The sequence below is a fragment of the Typha angustifolia genome, chromosome 7 (genome assembly GCF_048772165.1).
Source record: "Typha angustifolia cultivar Huaian chromosome 7, ASM4877216v1, whole genome shotgun sequence".
Taxonomy (NCBI): Eukaryota; Viridiplantae; Streptophyta; class Magnoliopsida; order Poales; family Typhaceae; genus Typha; species Typha angustifolia.
The window spans coordinates 9,934,089-9,961,858 of record NC_133245.1 but is presented as its reverse complement, the minus strand read 5'-3'; the positions used below and the strand labels follow the sequence as shown (position 1 = coordinate 9,961,858).

The following is a 27,770-nucleotide window of genomic DNA, read 5'->3' as shown; positions in this document are numbered from 1 at the left end:
CATGGATAGCTTTGGAATATATTCCTGAAATTGAATTCAATCCAATTTACATATTGTTATAAATGCCATCACAAATATATATAACTAAACATAAAGCCCATATTAAAATGTTTTCACCACATACATATTATAAAATATTAGTTGGAATGAGAGGTTTTGAGGGCAAAATTGTTATTTGCCAAAAGTAGGATAACTTTCACTTTATCCTACTTTTCTTATCCCGACTCAAAACTGGGATATAAAAGAATGTCATATACCCCCTTTATTACTTTTTTTTTTAACCCCATAATTTATCAGTTAGTATTTTCTAGGATAAAGAGGTTTATCCCTTTGTCCCGATAACCAAACACCAAACTGTATATAAGTTTGATTGATGTAGTTTGCATCATTCTGAGACTATAGAACTTTGTTATTATTATTATTACTATTATTATTATATATACATTGAGCATCCTCTAATCGTTAAACTGCAGTATCTCTCAATAACTCATTCCAAGTCTCACTATAGCTGCTTCTCCTTCCTCCTTCCATGAATGTGTGGGCTTTTGATGTTGGTCTTGAATCAAATCAGCACATGTTCTTGTGCACATCATAGTAGTAACTCAGAGTGAGTACTGCAGCAGCAGCTGCAACTCCAACAGCAGCTTGCACAAATAAGGCACTAGGTTTTACTTCTGGTTTACTAGTCAAACAAATGCGAGGTGGAGTAAAGCCCAATTCAGAGAGTTTCTTGTGCGATTCTGCGTAGTCACTGAAAAAGGCATCTTCATCCTGCCCAAACAAATTGAATGTTGCTTCAAATAGAAGTAAAATAGAGAATCTTATTTGCATAAATAGCTCCATTGTGTCCCCAAGAGTATACTCATCAATGTCACAACTCACAAGTTTTTGTGCGTGTGCCTCTTATGCTTATATGAAGTTAGCTAATGGAAATGCAGAAGATATTAACTGATCAATTCAGTCTGTCACCAATGTCAAAAACGGTAGCCCTTCAATGGTTGCTAGAAAAGGAAAAATTTGTAAATCTAGATTTTAACATTTTAATGGGAGGATATTTGCAAATTATGGTATTGACCTGCTAGTCTGCCATAGGTGAATAAATCCTAATCGTTTTATATTTCTTTTATAGTTACCAACAGAAAAAATAACCGCTCCAAAGAGCACAAAATTCTAGTACCTTTGCATAGAGTTCAACATATGGGCGGAACTGAGGATCCTGCACTAAAGCCTTGTCTGTGGGAAGCTTCAAGAGTCCGTCTGCTTCCTCTTTCAGTAATTGTCTATTGGTATCATTAATAATGCAGAAAGATATTAAAACTACTAAGGTACTTCATTAAATATCTAACAATGACGGATATATTGCCTTGAAAATAGATCAAGTTGTTAGTTTCCCATCTTACTTAAAGTATGAGTTATCAAATTTGAGAGGATCCCTTGTCCAAGCACCTTCAAATCCTGATCTATCTTTGTGAGCCCTCCCCTATAATAGCAAAAACAAAACATGGATTTATGGAAAGCACATCTAATTACCAAACAGAACAATCAACATATGTATACTGCTATTAATGATATGTTAATTACCAGCGTGTGACCACCAGATAGTGCCACTATATCCTTGTCTGACAGACCCATCCGGTAAAATACTTCTCTTAGATGCAATGCACCTAATTAGCATTGAAAACAAATAATTAAAGCCAACTGTGAGAAAGAAACCTGATAGGTGAGCATATATTTTTTCTCTTTTTGACCATTTTAAGGAAATGATGATTTAATCATGTCGTCTGATTATTTTCACTCATTTATCAGTTACAAACTTAAAGCAGCAGCGATGTGCAAAACTACTTGGGCTAAAGACAAACATAATAAGCTGCAGGAAAGACTTCATTTGTCCTAGTACTAAAAGTTCACAAGCAAACAGGAATGACTAATATCTTAAGAGTATGACAAAGCTATTAGGCTTTATGGTGTTGACACAATTCTACAAGAAAAAAAAGAACTTATTCAATAATTACTTAATTTCACAAGAAAGAGAAACTATTTCTTACGGGTGCCAATAGTTTTATGCTACACAGGTTCAGTGCTTAAGAGACCAAGAAACCGGGAATCTCTTGCAGAAGTTAGCATATACCATGTGTTAAGTCTACTAAAACCAAGTATTTTAGACCAGATATTTCATTACTTCTAAGCTTAATCTTGAGGATAAATGTGCTGACAAAAATATAGACCTTTGTTAGCATCTGGGAGTCGTCCTTCCTTTGGGCAAGATGATGAATCCTGATATAGATTAAAAATCACTATTATGGTAATAAGCTTTAATCTATCAGATAATATTAGCAATTTGGTAGTCAACATACCTTTCTACCAGGAACAAAGTCAATAGTAGGTCCGCCAGTAACTTCTATAGCAACTACTCCAGCAAGCTGATAAATTATTTAATAACACAAAATTCATTTCAATCAAACCGACAGGGGAAACACAATCAATAACTTAATTCTGGAAATTCAAGCTGAAATGATGTCTTTGCAGAAAAGTTCCATTAAAATAGAAATGGAATGACAACATTGGAAGCTAAATAGACATGCCCAATAAAGTACATATCTATTCACCAGGTAAATTTTTTCTGAGGTTATCATGTAATTTGGTACAATCAATATATGAGAGTTAAAATTTTATCGTTTTCATAACAAACAATGCATCAGATTTCTTGATGACAACTAAACTGCTTCATTCTAAAGATCGAGGACAGGTCATATCATGTTAAACCATGGTGATAATGTTTCCTGAGGCTTCAGCATGACAGGGAAGTACTATTGGAGAAATTTCAAAATGAGGATCAGCTTCTGACTGATGAGATTGCGAATGAAGACTAAGAAATTACTTGTTACTTTGGAGAATGTCAGCAGAAATTACCAGAAGACTGTCATGAGTAGAATTGTGGGGGATACATTTTCTGAGAAGATCATGATACCATTTCAGATTGCATAAGAGAGCTCTATTCTTTTATGCACCAGTCTCTAATGTATAAATGATTGCATGTGCTTAGGAAGGTTTTGCCTAGTACGATCCATATTTTGTGCTCTTTGTTGGAGTTGGCTTTGTTTGAATTTTGCAAAGTTGGGTTTCTATTAGTTGATTTAAGGGTTAAAATTCATTTTATTTCCATATACTTATGCCCAAAATTACTTTACCATCATATATTTCAAAGAATCTGAAACTAATCTCTATACTTACGACTAAAGTGAAACTATCAGTTTTTCTATCAAAATTAATGAAGAGCACCCAAATAACCAAAAGGCTCTAGTTTTAACCCAATTTTTCTAGTTTTTAGATGTGATATAACTATTAAACTTCATAAAATCTCAGGTTTAATAAAACTTACCATATAGCTAGCAAAATCTAGAAAGTAAGAGAATAAATATGTGAGTATTTTTTAAAGAGAAAGAAATACTTATATAAAAGAGGAAGAGCATTTATGTCTATAAAAAAAATAAAAAATGGTGACAATTCAGCCAGCAATTTAATTTTTGAAATTTTTTAGAAGTGTTCCGTTAATTTGGATGGAAAAATTAATAGTCTCACTTTAATCGTAAGTACAAGGACTGATTTAAGACTCTTTGAAGTATAGGAGGGTAAAGTGATTTTAAGCATAAATATAGGGGGATAAAATATATTTAACCATTGATTTAAATATGGATAGGTATAGCTGGGTTAAATAAATTGATCTTGAGAGATCTGGTTAAGCCGTGGGTGGTCTCCTATTTAGCAAACAAGAACCTTATTCTGTGATGTGATTGACTAGCCTAGGATAGACCTCTTTTAAATCCAATATCATTCCATAATGTATAGGACCATTGATTTATTATAAATAGGCTAAATTCCCTCTCCACACCATATACCTAATTGCTTGGCCCAATGAGAGCAATCAGCTGCAAAATGAGGACAAAAGGAAGAACTATCTTGTAGTTGCCTTTGGAGAAAAACCGGACCCAAGATAAGTGGCACAGCTATGTTCTGACCATACTGTGTTCTAGATCTCATATATCTATTGATCAAAAAAGTATCTTTATTGGTTTGAGTTATAGTAACAGTGTCTTCACTAATGGAGGTAATGACTGAGTACATCTTGCATCTTCACTGGCATTATAAGAACCTCATGCACTAGAATGACCTTTCTATTCCATGTGATTCATGTGCTGGGAAATTACATTCAAATTAGATGCTCATTTACTTTCTTAAGGACCTAATATTTTGAACATACCCACAGTTTCTAGTTGCCTCAATGGGACTATACGAAAATAAGAATGTTCCAATGCAAAAAAATGCACTTTGAAGTGTTTAGCTAGCAGAGAATTCACAAAACATTTGATATATAGGTATTCCCTCCACTGCAATCATTACAATTGAATAGTTTAAAGCAAGCTTCATAGAAAAGAATGCAGGTAATCCCATTGTTGGTAGTAGACTAATGCAGCTAATTGGACCTAAAGATAACATTCACTGAGTCAAAGATTATGCATCTTTAAATGTCTCCTGAGAGGGCAAGGACCATTTGTACGAACCAAAGCAAAGATTCAAGCCTCTGAATTATCCAAAGAGAACCCCAACATGAGCTATTATAAATGTCTTTCTCTACTTAGACAGATTCTCATGGAGCCAATAGTGACAGAACAATATTGACTAGAAATAAACTCAGTTTTAACTAAATTAACAGAGTTACATTCTTCTTATCCAATTGATTATAGTAATTAGAATTTCCTTTTTATTTCTCTTTAATCTTTAAGTATGCCTCTTACCCTTTTAACCATTATTGTTCTGTGAAGTAAGAAAAAGTTAGCTTCTTAAGACTCATTATAATCTGGATTCCATAGAGTCAAAACTCAAAAAATTCGACAAGGGAATATTCAACACAGATTCTACAAATTTGATTCATATTGTGTGAAGTTAATATGAAAACTTAATGGATACAGCAATAATTAATGTGCTATAATTACCTGATAGAGGTCTGCATATGTGATCTTAGGATGCTTCTGCTTCGCTGGCTCTGAAAGAGAATAGAAGGGAGTAAATAATTTTCAGATCGTCCTATGTGAAAATTTATTTGCTGGTTTCCGACCAAAGCGGTATTATAAACTCAACTAATGAGGACTATTAGCAAAACTAAATCAATAACCATCTTATAGTTAGTTTAAGAAGAGTTCGTAATTTATTGGAATTGCAAACAATTCAGAAGAAAGATGTAGAATCTAATAAGAGGAATTATACCTCAAATCATAAATACATCAAGCATGAATGCAGGTTAAGTTGATTGACTAAACTTTTTTTAACTAGTATAGAAAAGAGCACAAAGCAGACATCCTCTGGAAAGTATACTCTAAAGTGAACAAAGATGAATGGAAAAGGTCCCATCAAAGAGAGCAAAGTCCTCGAGATTGTAAAATGTCATGTTAATAAAGTGATGGAGGAACCTAAAAAGAAAAAGCAAAGTAATGAGCTTCATCACTCATGAACATTGCGTGATAGGTCTCCTGCCTCTCCACCTAAATGAATAAGAGAATGATTTTAAAAGAGAAAGGCACTCTTTACAAATGAACAATTTTCTCGATGATTTATAAGAAGGCAATAAAATCTAATTTCATGAAAGTTAGGACCTTATGAGATATTATATGTTTTTAATAATACTGGGAAGCCAAAGGGCTTCTTGAGAAACAACAAAGAATCAATGAAATATTGTTAAAAAGAAAAGAAATACTTCAATACCATTAACTTTAAAAATTAACACATTTTACTATTATTTGAATGGTTGAAAGACCATTAAGCATTAACAAATAAATGTTTCCACGGCATCCTCCATGTCCTTGATCAATTGCTTTTCTTTAGGCAAATAGCATTGCATTATCATATCTTATTTCCAACAAACTAACCAAGTAGAAATTATTCATTATCTAGTAGTAATAATATTCAATATTACTGAATAATATAAAATGAAACAGAGAAGTCAATGTATGAAGAATAGCCAGGGTAAAGATGAAAAAGTAGATAGTTATTTTTATTTAGGATGCATGCCACTTCCAACTAAACTTCCAGTGGTTAGATAATATATATAGAGGGGAAATTTGCAAAGTAATCCACTTAATTTTTGTTTTCAGAGGCCAGGTCCACATTTTGTTTCCTTTGCATGGTAGCTGGTAAGTAATTTCCATTGTTTTTTTTTCAAACTGCCCTTAGCCTATATGAAAAGAAGAGAAGAGTTTTACAATACAGTTCTTACACCCAATTGAACATGCAGATATTCTAAAATAATTAAAACATTATTTCTCCTTCCTCCAGCTAAAAGAAAAAAAAAAACACAATTCTCCTTCATTCCTCTTTCATCCTTTTGTTCTTCATACTGTTAAACAAATATTTCTCCTATTAAGTTTCTTCATAATTCATTCTCCCATTTTTTCCCTTCTCATTCCCTCATTCACTTCCTATTGGTAAAACCTAAAAAAAATATAAGATTCCTTCTCTTTGTTAGAATTCCTTACTATTACATATGTTGTAGCGCATTCTGCTATTACACAAAGTCTATAAGTCATTATAAGTATAAACTAGAATATAACTAACAAATTGTGAACTATGACATAATCCATGAGTTATCAATGTAATACATTGTCAAATAAATTACGTTGTTTTTTTCTTTTAGTTTCCTAGTTGCATCTCCATGTTCCGGAGTTATTCCACATATTAAGCTATTCCTCTCTTTTAGTTCACCAATTATATTTTCATGTTCCACAGTTCATCCATGTATAACATTGTTTCTCTCTTTTAGTTCCACAGATATATCTCACTACTCTGCAATTATTCTACGTATTACATTATTTCTCTCTTTTAATTACAAAGTTACTTTCTTGTTCCGCAATTATTTGACGTATTGTGTTGTTTCTCTCTTTTAGTTCCATAGCTATAACTCTATTCCACAACTATTCCATGTATTGTGTTGTTTCTCTCTTTTAGTTCCACAATTATATCTTCATATTCCATAAAACATAATTCTTTACAATCATGATATCTACATTCACATATCACACTGATTTAACTACAAAATAGATCTGACAAACATTCGCGAGAAGATATTCCTAAGTTATGTAAAAGTGCTGAGCACTTGGAGTATCTAATCTCCACCCAAATAGATTAGTTTCTATCATTTTTTTTATGTCAAAAAGTTTTTCCGACGTATTTCTAAGTTATGTAATAGTTCATGTCACATAAAGATATCTAATCCCCCCAAAGAGAAGGTATTGTGCTATTGCTAGAAGGTATTTCACTTTTATTATAAAGTATTCTACGGTTATTAGAATATATTATGTTATTATTACAGGGTACTCCGCTCTTGTTAAAATGTATTTTGCTATTAGTTAACTAGTTAACATAACATAATGTAATACATTAATTTTGTACTCGATTTTTCTTTCCAATTGGCCAGAGGAAGGGGAATGTAATATCCAAAAAGAAACAAAAATATTGGGCACACTTGCTAGGTGCATGCACTACAATGCTTCTCCTTCTCCCTCTCGAAGATGAGTTTGAATGCGATTTTCCTAGCAAATTCATCAGGAGAAGTTATACTCATCTTACTGCTCTTCCTTTATGAAACCCTAGGATTGGTCCTCCTCCAGGCTATGTCGTCATCACCTTCTTCTTCATCTTATTCCTTTTCTTCCTCCTTTCCCATTCGAAGTCGCCATCGTTGGGATCAGCCATTTGAGCATCGTTGAGTAAATGGAACCAATCAATCAAACTGTTAGTGAGTCCTCCACCTCTCGAAGTTAATTTTAGTTTAACAGAGTTTTAGTAGAACGGTTTCCAATTTCGGTCTATCCCGCCCGAGCTAGGATGGGTTGAATCCGACTTGGGGGACATCAATAATTGATGTCCCCACCAGCCATCTCTTACTCTCTCTCTCTTCTCTTTTTCTCTCTTTTTCTCTTCTTTCTCACCACTTTCAAGGTTTAAGAGAGGGGGGAGGGAAAGAGAGGATAGAAGGATCGGAGAATAAAAAATCAGAAAAAAAATTGAGAGGGTTTTATTTTCTTAAATTTTAAATTATTTTATATTTTATTTTGATTTTTGTTTATGTTTACTTATAGAGTTACAATGAAAAATTAAAAATTAAATTGACTCCAAAAGAGAAGTCACATGGTACCAATATCGGGTAAAAATATTGCAACATTATTGGACAAGATAAAAGACGTGTTAAATACAACTAGTATGAAAAGAAAATGAGTGGTAATGTCAGCCGTCTGAAATAACATATAGCAAGAAGGCAAGAAAATATAGTAGCTTGCATATCTTTAGAAATATTAGACCAATGGATGCATATCTTTAGAAAAAGGGAGTCGTACATAGACTTCTGTCAAAACAATTTCCAAAGGAATTAAAAATGTAAAGAAGCACATTAGTAAGATTATCTCTAAATTTTTCTTTTACAACTATATTCCTTTTAATAGCTGATAGTCCTTATTATTATACTATAGTAGATGCTATACAATTAATAAAGTCTAGTGTCTCATCTTCTAGTTCAAATGATATTGCTACTAAATATCTTGACTTAGAGGTAGATGAGCTTCGCACTTACATTAAGACATTTAGATAGTATTGAGATGAATTTGGTTGTATACTAATGTGTGATGGGTACACAAAACAAAATACGTATAATTAATTTCTTAGTGTACACAAGCATGTGAATAATATTTTTAAAGTTTGTGGATACTATTGCTCATTTCAAAAGTGCAAATTATATTTGTCGATTGATAGATGAGGTGATACAAAAAAATAGTGAAAAAAGAATAGTCTAAGTGGTCACTAATAATAAGGCCAATTATAAAGCTGCTAGAAATTTATTTATGATAAAGATACCTTATTTATATTAGACGTCATGTGTTGCACATTATATTGATCTCATATTAGAGGATATTGCAAAAGAACCTAAAATTGACGTAGCTATATATAAATGTTAGAGGTTGACAAATTTTATATACAACCATGATTAGGTTCTTAATTTACTTAAACAGATGACTGGTGGTAGAGAGATCATTAGACCTAGCATCACTAGATTTGTCACTTATTTTTTAGCATTAGAAAATATCACGAGCTACAAGAGTGATATTATGCGGATGTTTACATAACAGGAGTAGTCTATATTAAATTAAAAATATGAAACCTAAAGATAAAACTTTAGGTGAAACTTTAAAAAATATGGTTCTTGAAAATACATTTAGGATGATATTACAAACCGCAGTATTTGAGCTTCTTGTCAAATTATTATGACTTATAAATAGTGATGACAAGTCTAAGATGGGTTTCTTATATGAGGTAATAGACATAGCAAAAAAATTAATAAATAAAAATATGGACAAAAATTATAGGGAGTGTTAGAAGATGATTGATTTCAGATGAAAAAAATAATTACATAGAGATATACATGTTGCTGGTAGACATGCTCATGCTTTTAATTTACTTACTTTTATGTATAAATATTTAACAACTTGAATGCTTACAAATTTTAAATTTTAAATTTTAAATTTTAAATTTCTAAAGAGCATTTTCTTAATCCAAGATTTTAATTATTTATAAATGTCAATAATAATTTTGAAGTCTTGTTTAGGGGTTAGTAAGATAATCAGCAGGCTTAAGCTCAACATTCATAAACAAGTCCTTAACAATAAAGAAGTAAGTTATGATTAAATTAAATAATTTTATTATATTTGTTTTAAATTTTAACTTTCAATATAATTAGTTTCTTATTAAATATATATAATAATGTCAATAATATATTTCTAATTTCAGATGGAGAAATATAAATTGAGAGCTGGGCAATTCAGTGTTGCTAAAGTTACTGTAGTTATATCTAATAACACTCCAGTTGAATAGTGATCTATTTAGAAGCACTAAATTTAACACTAATAGCAAAGATGATTTTAAGTTAAATTATCTTCATCACAGTATGAAAGAAATTTAACTTCTTAATCCACACCAAAACACGTAACTAATTGACAATGAAAAGATTAAAGAAGTTAATTTTTTATTATTATAATATGAGATTAAGAGAAAAAATTTTAAAAAGTAGAAAATGAACGGCTGATTGATCTAAATTATGTTTTTTGATGAAGAAGACTCCTTGACTCTGTAGATCAGAGAAGTAAATGACAAATTATTAGATGATAGAGATAACTCATGATTAGATGAGATATTAGATTGACTACAAAGAGGGTAGAGGCTAGTACAATTCATTCGGTAGGAAGAGATAGTATACCTGCTAGTACTAGTAATAGTCTTGACTATATACTTGATGGTGAGATTGTCCCATCTACATTTACTAAGAAAAGTCAAGAAAGCATGAGGATTGAAGATAGAAAATAAGGATGTTGTTCCTTATAATTAAGGTGCCCCGAGTATTTATTGTTTGAAGCCATCACAAGATTCATACATTGCTTATTATCCTCAGTATCCTCAGACACAATTCATATGGTGATTATTATTTTCTCAGACACAAATCACACAATAAGATCCATACGATATGATTAATATCATAAAATTAATTTTTTGGAGCACCAGGTCCTATGCATCATTATTTACAAACTTATGATATGATAATGAAGACCACAGAAATTTACAAGAGCCATCTCGGTATTTGTCAAAGTTTTGAATTTTGAATAAGTTAATATATTTTTTAAGTTTTTAAGCTTCATATGTGAATAATTTTTATTTTCTTATTTTCTTATCATTTTTTTAAAAATTTTAAATTTTTTTTAAAATTTTAAATAATATTTAGAATTTTACGTAATTAAAAAATAGTATGATAAATGGCTGATACGGCTGATACGTATCTCTTTTCTGGACCGCTGATCCAGATCCCGATACTAGAAATCTTGGTTAGTTGGATAACCTCATTTTTATTTCTTTGGCCTTATCAGTGAATTCTATCGGTCAATGTCTTCAGGTTGCCGCCACAGCGCACCGAAACAATAGGTGACTTTTATGGTTTTTCCAAGTTTTCAAGGGAGGCTACACTATATAGCCTCCCATCACCGAGATTTAGGCTTGCATTTGACTGACACTATTGGCGTTCACTACGTCCGACCTCCCGGACACATTTCTCCAGTGTATTGAAAAGCGGAAAAGGTGGCCTACATGACGAGGCGGCGCATCGGCCGCCTCGCCATTCTGCCTAGCACTCGTAGAAGGCGGTCTGCCGCCTTAGCGGGCTGCCTGAGCGCTAAAAGGCACTAGCGGGCCATGCAGCGGGATAAGGCGAGTTGGCGGTTCGGCTCGCCAAACCCGCCTTATTGGGTTTTTCTATAGCGAATCGGATTATCCAATATCCACTAAAAAAACTAACCATTAATCATTAATATAAAATGCTTTTCTCTCTCTCTCTCTCGCTGCTCGCTGTGCCCTCTCTCTCTCTCGCTAAAATCCCTAAATCCCTAATCCCTTTCTCGCTACGCCCTCTCTCGGTGCGCCTTCTCTCTCTCGTTGCACCCTCTCTCTCTCGCTGCGCCCGCTCTCGTTGCACCTCTCTCTGGCTTGCGGCAATATTCGCTCCACGATCGACTGCAAAGGTATGGGCCTCTCTCACTCTCACAATCTCACTCTCTTTAACTCTCTCACTCTCTCTCTCTCTCACACTCTCCTCTCTCACAGTTTCACTTTGTTTCACACCGAAGTATTTTTAATTTTTTTTAATTTTCAATTCTGTCTAAAATAGTTAAATCTTAATTTGTTAGTGACTTAGTGATTATCTAATAATAATGATAATATGTTCGTTAATTAGTTAATCACTTAATCTGTTAATGATTGTTAATTATTTAATTCAGAAATTAATTTAGTAATTATCTAATAATATATTTTTCAGTTTTTCTTTGTTTCAGTGTTTCTTATTACTAATTCCTCTAGTTAATTTAGAAATTAATTGAAGTAGTTATCTGCTATTCTGCTAATCTGTTGAATACTTGAATGTTAATTAGTTAATCTGTTAAAGATTGTTAATTATTTAATTCAGAAATTAATTTAGTAATTATTTGATAATAAGTTTTTCAGTTTTTCTCTATTTCTTATTACTTAATTCCTCATTTCCTTTATTTTTTCTCTGATTCTGTTAATTAAGATTGTTAATTACTTAATTCAGAAATTAATTCAGTAATTGTCTGATAATATGTTTTTCTCTGTTTTTTATTACTTAATTCCTCTAATTAATTCAGAAATTAAGAATATTGATTAATATTTAATAGTGAGTTAACTTTTAGTATTAATTTGTTTCTAACATTTCTCTTGAATTAGTGAATTACTGGATTAAGTTATTAAGAATTAACTAGAGAGTAAATTAGTAATCAATAATTAGTAAATATCTAATTATCTATTTTACTAGAGGAGATAAAACAATAATTAATTACTGTTTTTAAATATGAAATGTGAATTATCAATCATATTTGTTTTTTGCCCAATTTCATTACAGAATACAGGTAGTCAGATATGACCACTAATTCCTCTCAAACACCATCTATGGTTGGGTCAACTTCATCTAAATTTTTTGTGCCTGTTGGCTCCAATGATCCAGGATGGCAATATGGATATCTTCCAAATAAAATTGATGCCAACACGATGAAATGTAGATTTTATCGGAAGGTTACTAAGGGAGGAATTAGTAGATTCAAGAAGCATATTGCTCATGTTAGAGGTGATGTTGCGCCTTATCCAAAAGCTACAGATGAGGCAAAAAAAGTTATTAAAGAGCATATAGAGGAGAACAAAAAGAGAAACGAAGATAAATCAAAAAAGGAAGCAAAATTGAGAGCAGAAGTAAACATATTTGGAAAAAGGGAAGATACGGAAATTTTAGAAGTTGGAAGTAAAAGGCCAAGAAGTAGAGGTCATTTAGACAAATACACATCTATTGATTCAGAAGTTTCAATTAGAGAGCGGGGGAAGACGGTACAGACAAGTATAAAAGATACTTTTGCAAAAGAACAAAGAGATAGAGTGCTAATATACTTAGCTCATTAGGTTTATAAGTGTGGCAATCCCTTTAATGCTATTACTGATAAATCATTTCATGTATTGATGGAAGCAGTTGGTCAGTATGGTCCAGGGTTCAAGCTGGCAATTATGCATGAGTTATGTGAACCACTTTTGAAGAAGCAAGTGGTTAAAACAAATGATGATTTGGAGAACCATAGAGCTGCATGGAAGAAAAATGGCTGCTCCATTTTAATTGACGCTTGGACAGATCGAAAAGGAAGAAGTATTATGAATTTATATGTCAATTGTAAGCTAGGGATTAGTTTTCTACGTTCAGTTAATTGTTCTAAAGATTCACATACAGGTGAATATATCCATAATATTGTTGTTGAGGATATCAAGAAAGTGGGAGAGGAAAATGTACCTCAAGTTGTGACTTATAATGTTGCTGCTAATTTAGCAGCTGCACGGTTGCTAAAGCAAAACTATTCATATATATTTTGGACATCTTGTGTTGCCTACTGTATAGATTTGATGTTAGAGATGCTATCAAAGGAAGAAAGGATTAAAGGTTCAATTGAATGCGGAAGGGAAATCACTGTGTTCATTTATGGACATCACAAAACGTTGAGTTTGATGCATCAGTTTACACAAAAAAGAGAGATCGTGAGATCCGGGGTTATAAGATTTGCCACTTCATTTCTCACATTACGAAGTCTTTTGGAGAAGAAAGAGAAATTAAGGCTTTTGTTTACTTCCGATGAATTTTTAAGTTGCAAATGGTCAAAAACTGCGAAAGGAAAGAGGGTTTATTCTACTATTCTCAATAACCAATTTTGGAGGCAAGTGTCATTAGTAGTTAAAGTGTTCACTCCTTTGGTGAAGTTGCTACGAATTGTTGATGGTGAAAGAAAGCCACCAATCGGATTCATATATGGTGAGTTGAAAGATGTCAAGAAAGAAATAAATAATATTTTCAATAATAATGAGACATCTTCCAAGCCTTTTCTAGATGCAATTGATCACTACACAAAAATAGAAAGCTTGATATACATCTCCACGCTACTGTATATTACTTAAATCCATACTATTTTTATAGAGATTTTGGTGAGATAGAGACTGACTTAAATGTAATGGATGGTGTTTTTAGTCAAGTCATTCAAATTCACATTTCAAATATGGAGACGAAAGCATATAAGGATGCCACTAGGATATTTGGGAGACTAGCAAGATTAACAAGAGAAGTTAACAATGATAAATTCAACCCAAGTAATAATTATTAATTAGCATATATAGTAAAAGTGTAAAACATGTCTTTTACAGTTTTATTCTTTGTATGTTACTAAGTTACTTTTTAATTTTTAGGTTATAGCTTATTGGTGGAGTGTATATGGAGCCGGTGCCCTTTAATTGAAATGCATGGCGGTTAAGATTCTTAATTTAACATATAGCTTCTCGGGATATGAAAGAAATTGGAGCTCCTTTGAATGGGTAATATATCATTAATCATTATATTGACTAAGCTAAATTGATGAATTTTATTATCAAATTGATTTGGTCTTTGATTTCAGATTCATTCAAAGAGAAATAGATTGGAAGTGAAAAGGCTAAATGATCTTGTTTATGTACAATTTAATGCAAGAATGAAGGATCGAAAGATAGCGAAAGAGAAGGATCCAGTTGTTTCAAAAGAAAAAAATAATGCAAGGAAATGGCTGGATAATAATCATATAGAGCAAGAGATCTTTCCAGGTGAAGGATTAACTTAGGAGATGGTGATAGAAGCATCAGGAGCCGAAGAATATTTAAGATCAATGAGGTGCACTAAATCTACTCATGCTACTACTTGTAGTACTCCTTCCACTTCTCTAGATGAGCAATTAATTAGTCAAATGAAGAAATAGATGATGAGGATGATGTTGAACTAGAGTTTGATGATGATTCTAATGATAATCTTTTGGTAGATGAAGCTTCTCCCATAGATTGTGAAGAATATTAGAAGATGGCCTTTATGTTATAGTTGTGAAGTTGTTATGAACTTGATAATTTTGATTATATGTTATTTGTTATGGACCTTATGATTTTGATATTTTTTATCATATTATTTGTTATGATTGTGAACTTGTTGCTAGGAACTTATGGTTGTGATAATTTTGAATCTTTGATTATGTATTTATATTATTATAGTTGTGAATTGTGATTATGTTATTATGGTTGTGAATTGTTATTATGTTATTTAGTATTTTGGTTTAGAATTTGTTGCTATTTATGTATTTATGTTATTATGGTTGTGAATTGTGATTATGTATATTATATATGTTTATTTATTTATTTATTATTTTTTTATATTAAAAATGCTAGACCGCCTTATCACCTGCCTTTCGCCTAGGCACTAGGCGGTGGGGTGACCGTTCGCCATCCGCGGCCGTCTTTCAAAACATTGCATTTCTCTTATTGTGAGGATTCTGTTGATGCTTTTGGTTGGGGATTTCTTAGTTCAGAACATTGAAATGGCAATCTCTATGGCCGCTGGACATGGAGCTTGGATTGTCCGCCGTCGACAAATCCTTTCCTCTTTCTTTCTCTCTTTTTACCATCGATGTGGTAGTTTAGCCATCTTTCCCATCACCAGCAAGGGTTGGAGGTGGTGGTCACTATGACCTCCATTAAGGAAGGAGAGTGGTGCTTGATCCCATCTTTCAGTGAGCAATTTGGTTAGGTCAGGCTATAACCTAACCTACCTTGGGGGTTGGGGTGGGTTGCAGGCCAACCTGACTTGGTTAGGTTGGGCTTTGGCCTGTCTTGGTTTGGTGGTGGATGGGCGATGAACTAGTGGACAGTCTAGCCTACATATTTGGATTTCAATCCAACCCAAATAAGAGATTAAAATTGAGTCTAATTCGAGAAATTTTATTTATTATTAAATTAATGTATAAAATGCTTATTACTAAAAGTGAGGATTTTTCCTCACCCCTGAATCATTAATTTGGACTTTTCCACATGGACCTCAAGTGAAAGGATCACTTATATATTTATCTTCTCATATTTCATAATTCGATTTTATTGTTCATACAATATTATAATTGTGCATTATGATTATCTTCATGCTATATTCTTTTTTGTGCAATATTATAATTCATGAAATGTTAATGTTTATGCATTGTTATACTACGTGTAAAAAACAAATATGTTGACCATGAGTAGTTAATGGAACATTGGTTGTGAATAGGTAGGACTATGAAAACAGACCTAGGTTAGATATTTTTTATGCATCTCCCTATGATGACTCAAATCTACCTTTAAATCTAAGGAACATACCTGTTCTTAATCAATCCATAATTTGTGACTCTAATGGGTTAGAGAACAATCTCAAGCTAGTCTTTAAATCTCCCTAAGGTGACCGTAATCTCTTAATGGTTAGTAAAAAGGACATACACCTCTTGGTGACTCTAATTGAATCAACTACGAGAAAAGATCGGAGTGCCATCTTGAGTTAACTTTAGTTATGTGGATCTACTGGGACAATCCCAAAATAAGACGGTTGGCATTATTGAGCATATTATCATCTTATTAGTTACAACATTGTTACCGATACTTATTATTTACATTGTAGGCATGTTGGTTATTATTAAATTTTTTAGTTTTGGTTTTTGTATCATATCATATAAATTTTGGTTTTACTAGCTTTTGGGTGGATTCACCCACTGAGCTTGATATTTTAGATAATGATGGTCATGGCACACTGGGAATTATTTACCTCCATTTAGGATTTTAGCCTTTCTATCTTTAGTTGTAGTAGTGGTTTTAGTTTTAAATTTTAGAAACTATTTGTTGCCTTAGTTTCATTTGGAAAACTTTAATTGTATAATTTTACTCCTTTAGGATTCTTTTGAATTAGAGTTATTGAATAAATGTTAAGTTCTTTACAATATGGAGTTGAATAGTTATTATTAAGGCTCCATGTATTTCAAGCCTATTGAGGTACATGACTAATCATAATTATGAATTGATGTGTGACAGGGAAAAAGAAAATTTTTACTTATTGTCCAAGAACCTAGATGTCCAATCAGTTGTACGGTGCATTAAATGCATATCATATTTCTTTCCTCTCTCATCTTAATAGAATGGTAGTTTGTGAAAGACAGTGAAAATGATTTACCTTGCAAAGGAAACAAAAAGTGGATCTGACCTCTAAAAGCAAAAATGCACTAGCTTTTCTATTGCTGCAAGCCACCTATATATATAAGCTAGCAGGAAAATGGTTAAATGAGCACATAATACGTTGATGATTAAAAATGCAAGCAACAAAAACATGGGAAATTAATCAATTCCATGATAAATGTCCCTTCTCCTATGACATATTTCAGAGGAGGTAACCATTGGTATAGAAAATGACAACAAATTTGTCAGGTTGAGTGTAACTAACCTAAGAGATCAATAGCAATTTTAAGCCCAGAATTGGAACCATGGCTATACTCTGCCATAAGCCTGATTGAACCATTTGGACCACCTGTTTTTGTTTTCACATCATAAGTTCCAGCATCATGCCATCTGCATCATACATGATAATAGTTTACCTTCTTTGGGAAGTAGATAAGCAACAATATTCTTATAAATACTGCAAGAACAAATTGTAGTTGGAATAAATAATATAGGCTGCAACTGCATTAGTTGATATTCACTTTTCCAAATCGTACATTGTGCTTTTTCATTGCAGAAGATGGCATTGGAGGAAATAAAAAAGAGGAAAGAAAACAAGAAAAGCTACATAGATCTTCATGAAAGCATTTTATTTTCACAAATTCATATTTTTGAATAGTATCTTTCAATTGATGTATTAAATGGAAACATATCGATGCATGACAGTGAGCAATCTTATGTACATCGAAAGCCTAATGTGGATCCTAAAAGCAGAAATCCTACTTCAATCCATATCAGCCAAGTTATCGATTTATGCTTAACAGGGACAAAATTTACTTTAGATAGCAATATAAACATTTTGAGTCATTTTTTGGCAACATTATGGCCTAAACTAGGAACTAAATTACAATACAGTAGTTTATCATCCTCAAGCAGATGGTTAAACTGAATTGGTTAATCAATCATTGGAAAATCTGTTGAAGTGTTTAGTAGGGGAGAAATCTCTTAGTGGGATTTAGTTCTTCCTCAAGCTGAATTTGCTTACAATAGTTCCATCAATAGATCTATTGGAAAGTCACCTTTTGAGAGTATGTATGGTCATCCTATCTCCTACTACCTTAATAAAATCTCTATACTATATAACCGTAAAAACAGTGGTGATGTTGAGACTAATACTCAACAAATTCACCAAGTACACATAACAAGAGATTCTTGAAAAGTTGCTGGTGTCTATAGAAAAATATAAAGATAGCAACATATCAACATCGCAAAGAATGTTGATTCTATTTTAATTTAGGGAAATTTGTATATGACACTGTCTTTTAATAAAATTACGGTTTACACCCTATATTTTCACTATTTGTAAATTGAACCCTATGATTTAATAAATAAGTACAGAAAACACCCTGCAACTAAATCTGTTAACTATACTTAATCAAACCCTAAAGTTAAGTTAACTATACTAGAAAAATTATGAGAACATTCTCAACTAAGTTATATATATCTAACCTATATTCAACTTAACCAAACCCAATCTAACCCAATCCAACTCAACCCAACCCAACCCAACCTAACCCAACCCAATCCAACACCAACTCAACCTATACCCAACTGAAATCAGATTATCAAATTCATCCCAACTAAGAACACAGAACATTTCAATTTTTATGTGAACTAGAAGAGAGGTTCTCTATATAAGAACCAAAATCCCAAGCTATGCCTAAATAAAAATCTAATCTATAACCAAATGAAATGCTAACTGAAGTTATGCCTAAATAAAAATCTAAGCTATAACCAAATGAAATGCTAACTCAAGCTATACTTAATGTGTGGAAAAGAAGAGAGGAGCAAGAGGAGAAGATCTTCCTTTTCTTTTATCGAATCTAATTTGCATAGGAGGAAGAAGTAATCATATAGTGCCCTAAAAGTGAGGAAGAGAAAAGACAAAAAAAACTAAGCTTAAGTTCAACAATCTAATTCATATCATACTCATGTGTGACTCCTATATGCACCACACATTGATTAGATGAAAGACAATAAGGTGTATGGCCTTCAACAATGCACATAAAATAAATGATAGAGGATAATGATTAGATGGGGTTAAACAAAATTTGAACTTAAAACCCCCAGAAAAGTTGCCTGTGATATCATGTTAACTCATCCATTACTATAGCGACCCTACCCACTCAGGTCGACACCACGAGTCTATGCTGAGGCCAGCAGGGTGTCGGACCCTCTCTTGTTTAGGTCCATGAGTCCATTGGTCAAGTTAGCCCACTATTTAGTCGGATAACCATCTATACATGTGGTGTAAATCCCCCTTTAATCATTATTGAAAAAGTACTATTTTCTTGCATTAGAAGTAGCTCTTGCTCCTTGCTACCAACGTCTCAACCTAATCGAGAGGGCTACCTCCCAATTTTTGATCCTAGCTGTGGTCCCACTCCCTCAAGGTTTTAACACTTTTGTATCAAAGCCAAAGTTCCTCGAACATTAGACAAGAGCAATGGCTGAGCACATAGAAGGAGAGATAATGATGGAACCAAGGATACAAAAATCGGTATCGGTATCGAAATCAGGATTGGCCGTTTGAAAAAACAATACGTATCGGCCGTATCGGTCGTCTGTATCGTAACGGACTATTTTAATTAAATAAAATTCAAAATATTATTTAAAAATATTGAGAAATTTCTAAAAATTTTGAAAAAATTACAAGAAAATAAGAAAATAATAATTACTCATATATAAAGCCTAAAAATCTATTTTTCTCTCTCCTATCTCTCTCTCTGCAGTAGGCTACTGCTGCCTCCTGTTGCAACGCTACAGTGCCAAAACTAGCCTAGATCAGGATTGGCCAAAACTGGGATCTATGGATGGAACTGGTGTTGAGACCTAGCAGCTTCCACACTGAGGACAACCTACTCGCGGCGGAGGAATTCTCTTCGATGGGAGAGATCGTGACAGTTCTAGATCAACATCTTACTGCTGTGCGCACTAACATGATGATGATATTCCACGCACTGAAAGAGAAGATAGAGGCAAGGAATACCAACCACACCCATGCAGGAGACCGCGACACCACCAGCAGTGCTAACTCCTACGACGACGCCGCAAGAAGCCCAGCAGCACCTCAAGGAGGGCGCACAATCCAAGGGGTGACCACAGGCCAAACACTAGGGCCCGTGCCCCAAAGATCACCGTTCGCCCTCATGGACGCAATGGATAGTTGGCACGCACACGATCCAAGGGGTAACCATGGGCCAAACCCTAGGATCGGGTGCATCATGGTTTGCTCCGACTCACAATGAACCTAGATCGTGTTAAGGTCATGGATCCCAAAATCGGCCAATCTCGAGTCGGATCGGCCGATCCAGATTGGGATCGACCATAACCGATCCAAATCAGATCGCTTTCGGTCCAATTTGGCTAGTTTTGGCCGGTATTGGCCAATTTTGGCCAATCTGTCTCGGCCTTATCTGTCGAAACTTAGCTGTATCGACTGAAAACAATAATATCAGTTAATATTAATTTTTTTTAAGATTTAGGTCAAATTTAAATGTATCTAAGCTAGGAGATATTAATAATTGATGTCATCAACTATTTTTTTTTCAAATTTTCAATTTTTACTCTATCTCTCACACACACTCTCTTCTCACTCTCATACTTCATCGAGTTTATTTCGTGGCCATTCCGATGAGCTCCTTTGGTTAGTCCACACTTTGATGAACTTGGATGAGTTTTTTTTTTTCCTTCTTTCTTACCTACTTTTTAACTCCTCTTTTCTTATTGCTATAGAACAATAGAGAAGAGATATCTCTCTCTTCATGTTGTTTTGTAGTAATAATTTATGAGTATAAAAATTTGTCTAATTTAAATCAAAATTTATTATAGTTTTAAGTGACTTTCTTCTTAAGTTTTTAAAGTTCATATATGACTTATTTTTCTGTTATTTTTTATAAATTTTTAGAAATATTTCTACATTTTAAATAATATTTAGACTTTTACGTAATTAAAAATAGTACGATTCAATACGAGCGACCGAACGTATTATTTTTTCTTACGGCCAATCCCGCTCTCGGTACCGAGTTTTGCAATCTTGGTTAAAGTGAATCTAAACCCGAACTATAGATTAATCCTAGTGTATCGAGGTTAGGTAACATGAAGGACCCCACTTGAACCCTAACCTGTGGAGTAATGATGCACCACCTTCCCTCCACACCGGCCTTGGTCTGATTCGCAATGAGTGTGAAACCCCAAAAGCAATGATGAAAGGCCAGTTGCAAGGGTTCAAGCTCAAACATCCGACTGGCTACGTCGAGCGGAATGGTTCTTTACCTACCATTGGCATGCTAATGCATCAAGTGAACCTAGCTTCGTTTCACCTAGAGGATGTCATAGGTGACTAGTACGAGTCAGCTAACCGTACTTCTCCATTCACCAACTGTGCTGATTTCTCTACAGCCATGCGTGAATGGTTCGGGCCGACGGAATATGAAGACTTTTAGGAAGCTTTGAAGCAACTCCACAAACAAATGATGGTGCACACCTATCAAGAGTTTGAGCACTTACCTAATCGCAATCAGGTATACAGCAACTTGCAACTAAAGAGCAACTTCATCGGTGGGTTGAAGTATGATGTGTAAGCCAAGATGAAGGCCATGCGGCTTGCTACACTACATGAGTCTTTCTTATATGCTGTCATGATGGAAGAGAAGCTCTGACAGCTGCAAACTAGCCCGATATACACCAACCCGAGCTGGTTTGGCGCACCCCTAGGGTTGGTGGACCCTCAATCGAACTATAGGTGTGGAGTCGACACAACCACGAGCAGTGGTGTTCTCTATTGAGAGCACATATGATCAAGTACCCCAAGGAGGCAATAGGCACCGCCTTACTCTAGCCGAGGTTGTTGGCCATTGATCCAAGTGGCTATGCTTTTATTCCGATGAGAATTTCACCCCTAGACATAAATGCAAAAGACAACTCACTACAATAATGTTTTTGGATGTAGGGGATGATGACACCGTTGAGCCCTAGGAGGACACGACTTACGAGGATAAGCCGATTGAGTATGAGGAGCAAGGGCATTGTGCACACTTCAAGTAAAGGGCATTGTCAAGAAGTCTTGAGTCAAAATTCTCATCAACTTGGGCAGCACATATAACTTCATAAAGGTGCGAGTGGTGTGCGAACTCAAGTTGTGGGTGAGCCCTACCGTCAGATTTGACGTAACTATTGTGACAGAACGATCTTGTGGGCTGAGGGATGATGTGACGCTATCAAGGTTCAGATCTAAGGGCATGAATTCAAGCTCAACTTGTACCCTCTTGGGCTCAAAGGGGCCAACTTGGTCCTAGGTATTTAGTGGCTATAGGGGCTAGGACCGATCACTATGACTTCGGTAGCCTATTGATGGACTTTCAAGCCGATGATTGGAGCGTTTGGCTCGAATGCAGAGGAGTGATGCGAACCAGGTTAGCTCGGATCACATCAAAGGGATATTAGGCTCAATGGATTAAGTCTAGTTATCTTATCAGCTTATTTGATTTATTTAGAGTCTTAATAGGTTAGAAATTTATTTAATTAACTAAATCCATCTCTGCGCAGTTTCGAAAACATATTCGCGGGATATTCATATTCGGAATTTCCTTAGATTCAGCATCTATCTACGGAAAAATGAAGGGTTAATACGAGAAAATAATAAAGACTAATTTAGTTAAGTTGTTTAGAACTATTTAGATTTAATCTCTATAAATAAGGCCTTATGGTTTGTATCCTAGGTATGCATGAATAAAAGATTAATTGGCTTTTGTTTTGCATCCTAGTATCTCCTATCTCAACTTCGCCGCCGGCCTCAATCTCCCTCCTCCCTTTTTACCAACCAACACCATCTCTCCTATCAAAACGGTATCGTCTAACTTCTAATCTCCCTCGTCCACCGACCCCCCTAATCCTGTAGGGCAAGCCTACTTTTCTCCCTTCTCCTCTGAACTATCAATCTATCTAACCACTACCATCATCATCCACCATCGACGCCATCTCCATTATCTTCTACAAGCTAAACCTCACCCGTCACCTACACCACTGTCGGTTTGTCATCTAGATTAGACTGCGATATCATCTGAATCTGAGAAGGGTCTGAATATCAAAAACTTAGATCTGAAAGTTATAAAACTATTCTAATTAGTTTCGTAATTTTCTGGCATCTAGAGAATATTTGACGAATATTCTCCCTCAACTATGCAGAACTGTCCGCGATTCTGATCGACCCTAAGTCGGTTCGTATCAACGAGCAACCCCGACTGCCACCTTCCAAGCCATGGATGGTCGAGGCAATGGACGAGCTCCTCGACATAGGGAGCCACGGCTTGCTCTTGCAGCTCATATCAATGCTGCTTGAGCCGACGATAGGTGAAACATTACAGGCTGACTTGGAAATACTTTTAACGAATTTGCAAAGGTCTTTGATGCCCTCTGCGAACTGCCACCAAACCTATTTCAGGACCACTGGATTGAAATCCAACCTAGGGTCAAACCAGCCAAAGTCACCCCCTATCTATATCCCCATGTGCAGAAAGAGGTTGTCACCCGACTTGTCCGCGAGATGATGGAGCAGAGTATCGTCCAGCCTAGGCATAGCGCCTACTCCTCACTAGTGCTGCTTTTGTAGAAGAAAGACGGGATGTGACGGTTTTGTGTAGACTATTGAGCTTTCAATGCGATCATAGTCAAAGACTGTTACCCAATACCTATCATTGAAGGGCTTCTCGATGAGCTAGCTAGTGCAACCATTTTCACCAACCTTGACGTTCGCATGTGTTATCATCAAATCCGCATGCGAGCCGAAGGTGTGCACAAGATAGTGTTTAGGACATATGACGAGCACTATGAATTTTTGGTGATGCCCTTTGGCCTCACCAATGCCCCTACTACGTTCTAGGGATTAATGAACAACGTGTTCAGAATGCTACTTCGTCAGTAAGTCAATAGTAGGATGTACGTCGACCACCTCCAACCCTTGTATTCTGTATTGGGCATTCTGAGGGAACATAGGCTGCAGGTCAAGAAAAGCAAGTATACGTAGCTGCAGCCACGTCAGAATTACTTGGGACATTTCATATCTACGATAGGAGTGGAGGCTGACCCAAAGAAAGTGCCTGCCATGGAGCGGTGGCCATGACCGAAGGCACTAAGAGAGCTGCACCAGTTCCTTGGCCCTCCAGGCTATTATCGACGTTTTATCGAAGGGTATGGTAGCATAGCAACTCCGATGATCTCTCTCTTCTGCAAGAACACATTTACTTAGAGAAAGAAGGTCGATGTAGCATTTGAGGAGCTAAAGAGGGCCACGATGAACACGCCAGTCCTCAGCCTATCTGACTTCACCAAAACCTTCGTGGTAGAGTGTGATGCTTCCAGAACTGAGCTCGGGGTGGTTCTCATGCTGAAGGGACGACCAATCGCATTCCTCAACAAGGCCTTGTCAGATAAGACACGCCAGCTCAGCACCTACGAGTGCGAGATGCTTGCCTTGGTGCATGCTATCCAGAAGTGGCAGCCCTACCTCATAGGCTAATGCTTCATTGTATGCATCAACCAGTGAAGCTTTCCTTACCTCCTTGGTCAGCAAATACACACCTCTGCTCAGTAGCGATGGCTTGCGAAGTTGCTTAGCTATGACTATGAATTAGTTTATAAGAAGGGGAGCAAGAATGGAGTTACTGTCTTGTCGCGCCAATCAACTACCTCCAAGCTAGTGGCACTTTTCGGGCCAACCTTCCCTCTGTTGGATTGAATTAGAGCATCCACAGGCTCACCAAGAGCTCTCCAAGCTGCTGGATTTGACAGCAAAAGGGGAGACTGCACTGCACTTCAACAGTTGAGATAGCATGCTGCTGAACGGTGGCCGCATCCAAGTGCCCTCGGACCAAATCATACAAACTAATTTGATTGCCTATTTCCATAACTCCCCCACCTCAGGGCATGAAGGTATGCTGAGGAGTAATAAGCATGCTCAACTTAATTATTATTGGATAGGAATGAAGAGAGACATTCGAGGCTATATTCATGGGTGCAATGTATGTCAATGCGCTAAGGCAGACTGCACTAAACCCACTACTCTTGCAACCCTTACTTGTACCAGAGCATATTTGATAGGATGTGTCGGTGGACTACATCGACAGACTACCTGTGGTACGAGGCCAACTGGTAGTGATGGTGGTCGACCGACTCACCAATTATGCGCATTTCAGTACACTTGGCCAACCCTACACTGCTTGGTTCGTCATTGAGGCTTTTGTGCATGATGTGATTCAATTATATGGCATACCTCAGACCATCATCTCTGACCAAGACCCTGTTTTCACCAGCAAATTCTCGACTAAGCTTGCTCACTTGCAAGGGACCAAACTCAAGCTCGGTTCAACTTACCACCCACAGACGGATGGTCAAACCAAATGAGTAAATCAATGTTTCAAGCAATACATGCGTTGCTATGTAGGAGAGCAACCGAAGCGATGGCTCCAATACTTGCCATGAACAGAGTGGGCATACAATACTACCCATCATTCAGCTATTGATGACACTCCGTTCGAGGCATGTATGGTAGGCTGCCACCCACCTTGTCAAGTTATTTACCGACTAAGAAAACTGAGAGTACCGCAACAAATCTGGTCCTTGTGGATCGAGATGCTCACTTGAAATGGCTTAAGTTGAATCTAACTCGAGCTCAAAACCGTGTACGACAAGTATATGACAAGAAGCATCAAGACCGATCCTTCACTATTGGTGACAGGGTGTATGTCAAGCTTTAGGCATATAGATAGACCTCAATGTGGACCATAGCCAATCCCAAGTTGCGCACAGTTTCTTTTGGACCATTCTAGGTCAAGGTTAGGCTAGGCTGGTGGCTTACCGCTTGGCTTTGCCCAAAGACATGAGGATTTACCCTGTCTTTCATGTCTCTACTCTGCGGGTGCAATTTGGACCCAAGGTGCAAGTGACGAATCATCTACCAGATGAAACCGAGGAGGAGTCGACACCTCTCAAGGTATAGGCCAAGAGACGCACTCAAGTTGGAGGATGGTTAGAGACCCAGGTGCTAACTGAATGGACTGATAGCACTGCCATGGACCTAACTTAGGAGTCAAAGGATGACTTGATGCAACGTTACTTAGATTTCTCATCTTGAGGCTAAGGCGGCCTGAAGCATGGTTGATTGTAGCGATCGACCCACTCAAGCCGACACCACAAGTCTATGCTTAGGCCAATAGGGTGTTGGACCCTAGTTATCATTTGTTAATGTTATTTGTTTTATTGCACTAGTCTCTTGTTTAGGTCCATGAGTCCTTTGGTTGGGTTAGCCCACTAACTGGTCGGATAGGCGCCTATATATGTGGTGCACATCCCCATTTAATCATTGAGCAAAGACTCCGTACTAACCAATTAAATATTGAAAATAATTTTCATCCTTGGATAAATTAAAGGGTATATAAGGTATTTTACATATGTGACTACATTAATCGATAAAAAAATTAGAATTTAAATATTTTCTTATTGCTTATTCTTATAACTGTTTCCTTACTAATAGGAATGTCAACTTCTACCAATTTATTATTATTTTTATTTTTTATAAAAAAATGGATAGCTAATAGAGAAATAAAATATGATTAATTTACCCTTACAATTTAAAAAAGTGACCGGTACTTCCAATTAATTTTATTTGGTATCATTTAATCTCAACCGTTCGATTAGGAGAGAGAAATTAATAGTTCTTATTGAATCATTTGGCTTAATCATTATTGAAGGAAGTATTATTTTCTTGCATTAAGAGTAGCTGTAGCCGCCACTTTCCACCTCGCAATCCATCATTCGCCGCCCCCTAGTACCACCTTCATTTCTCCACGGTGCGTACCCCCACCCGCCCGCCTAACCGAGAGGCCTACCCTCGCCACTTCGATCGTAGCTGCGATCTCACTCCCTCAGGGTCGTAACAATTACTTTAAAATTTTAAGTTGTTGGGTAATGGAGTAATCATGTCTATCATGTTTGTCAGAAAAATAGCCATAAATATAATAGAGTTGGGAACAAAATTGAGGTAATGGCCGGAAAAGACTAGAAAGCAATGGTAATAAAGCAGAAGGAACATTATTATTTATAGGACAGTAAAGATGCTACCTAGATAGTGTGAAGAATAAAAGAAATCTGGAAAACTATTGCAAACGAACCCTAAATCGATCAAGAAGCATCGGAAGCTCGAAATTTAAATTACACAGATGCGACTACTTACGCCAGGCGAAGCATGATGGGAGCACATTTGTTACTGGAGATGAGGGCTCGGAGATCCCTTCGAGCCTTCTCGATCTCCTTAAGATAGTCCGCATCCACCACTGGACCTGCCATTACTCTTCCACTCGAGCTTTTTCGGTGCAGTAGCTCTCGAACTCGAACTAATTAAAGAGCTCGGAGAGGAAGAACGAGGGTAGAGCAAGGAAGCAATGCGCTCTTCGTTTTATATGAGAAAGACAAAGGACGAATTTGTGGAAAGGAATGGATTCGAGGAGTGGAGAAAGCAAAGGATTTCTCTAGAGAATGAGAGACAGAGAGATTGCACGAATTCTCTCGGCTGCTCC

At 35.7% G+C, this 27,770-nt stretch overlaps 1 protein-coding gene across 1 annotated transcript; it reads right to left on the bottom strand.

The window, feature by feature from the left end:
• Positions 1–385: 385 nt before the first annotated feature.
• LOC140763239 (probable L-ascorbate peroxidase 3, peroxisomal) lies at positions 386–27,770 on the bottom strand. The gene is made up of 9 exons (XM_073101330.1): positions 27,428–27,770; positions 17,426–17,550; positions 4,992–5,041; positions 2,355–2,420; positions 2,226–2,274; positions 1,582–1,664; positions 1,401–1,480; positions 1,178–1,280; positions 386–771 (listed from the first exon to the last, which is right to left on the bottom strand). Exons 1-9 carry the CDS (start codon positions 27,538–27,540, stop codon positions 568–570), a joined length of 873 nt encoding a protein of 290 aa, XP_072957431.1. The 5' UTR covers positions 27,541–27,770; the 3' UTR covers positions 386–567.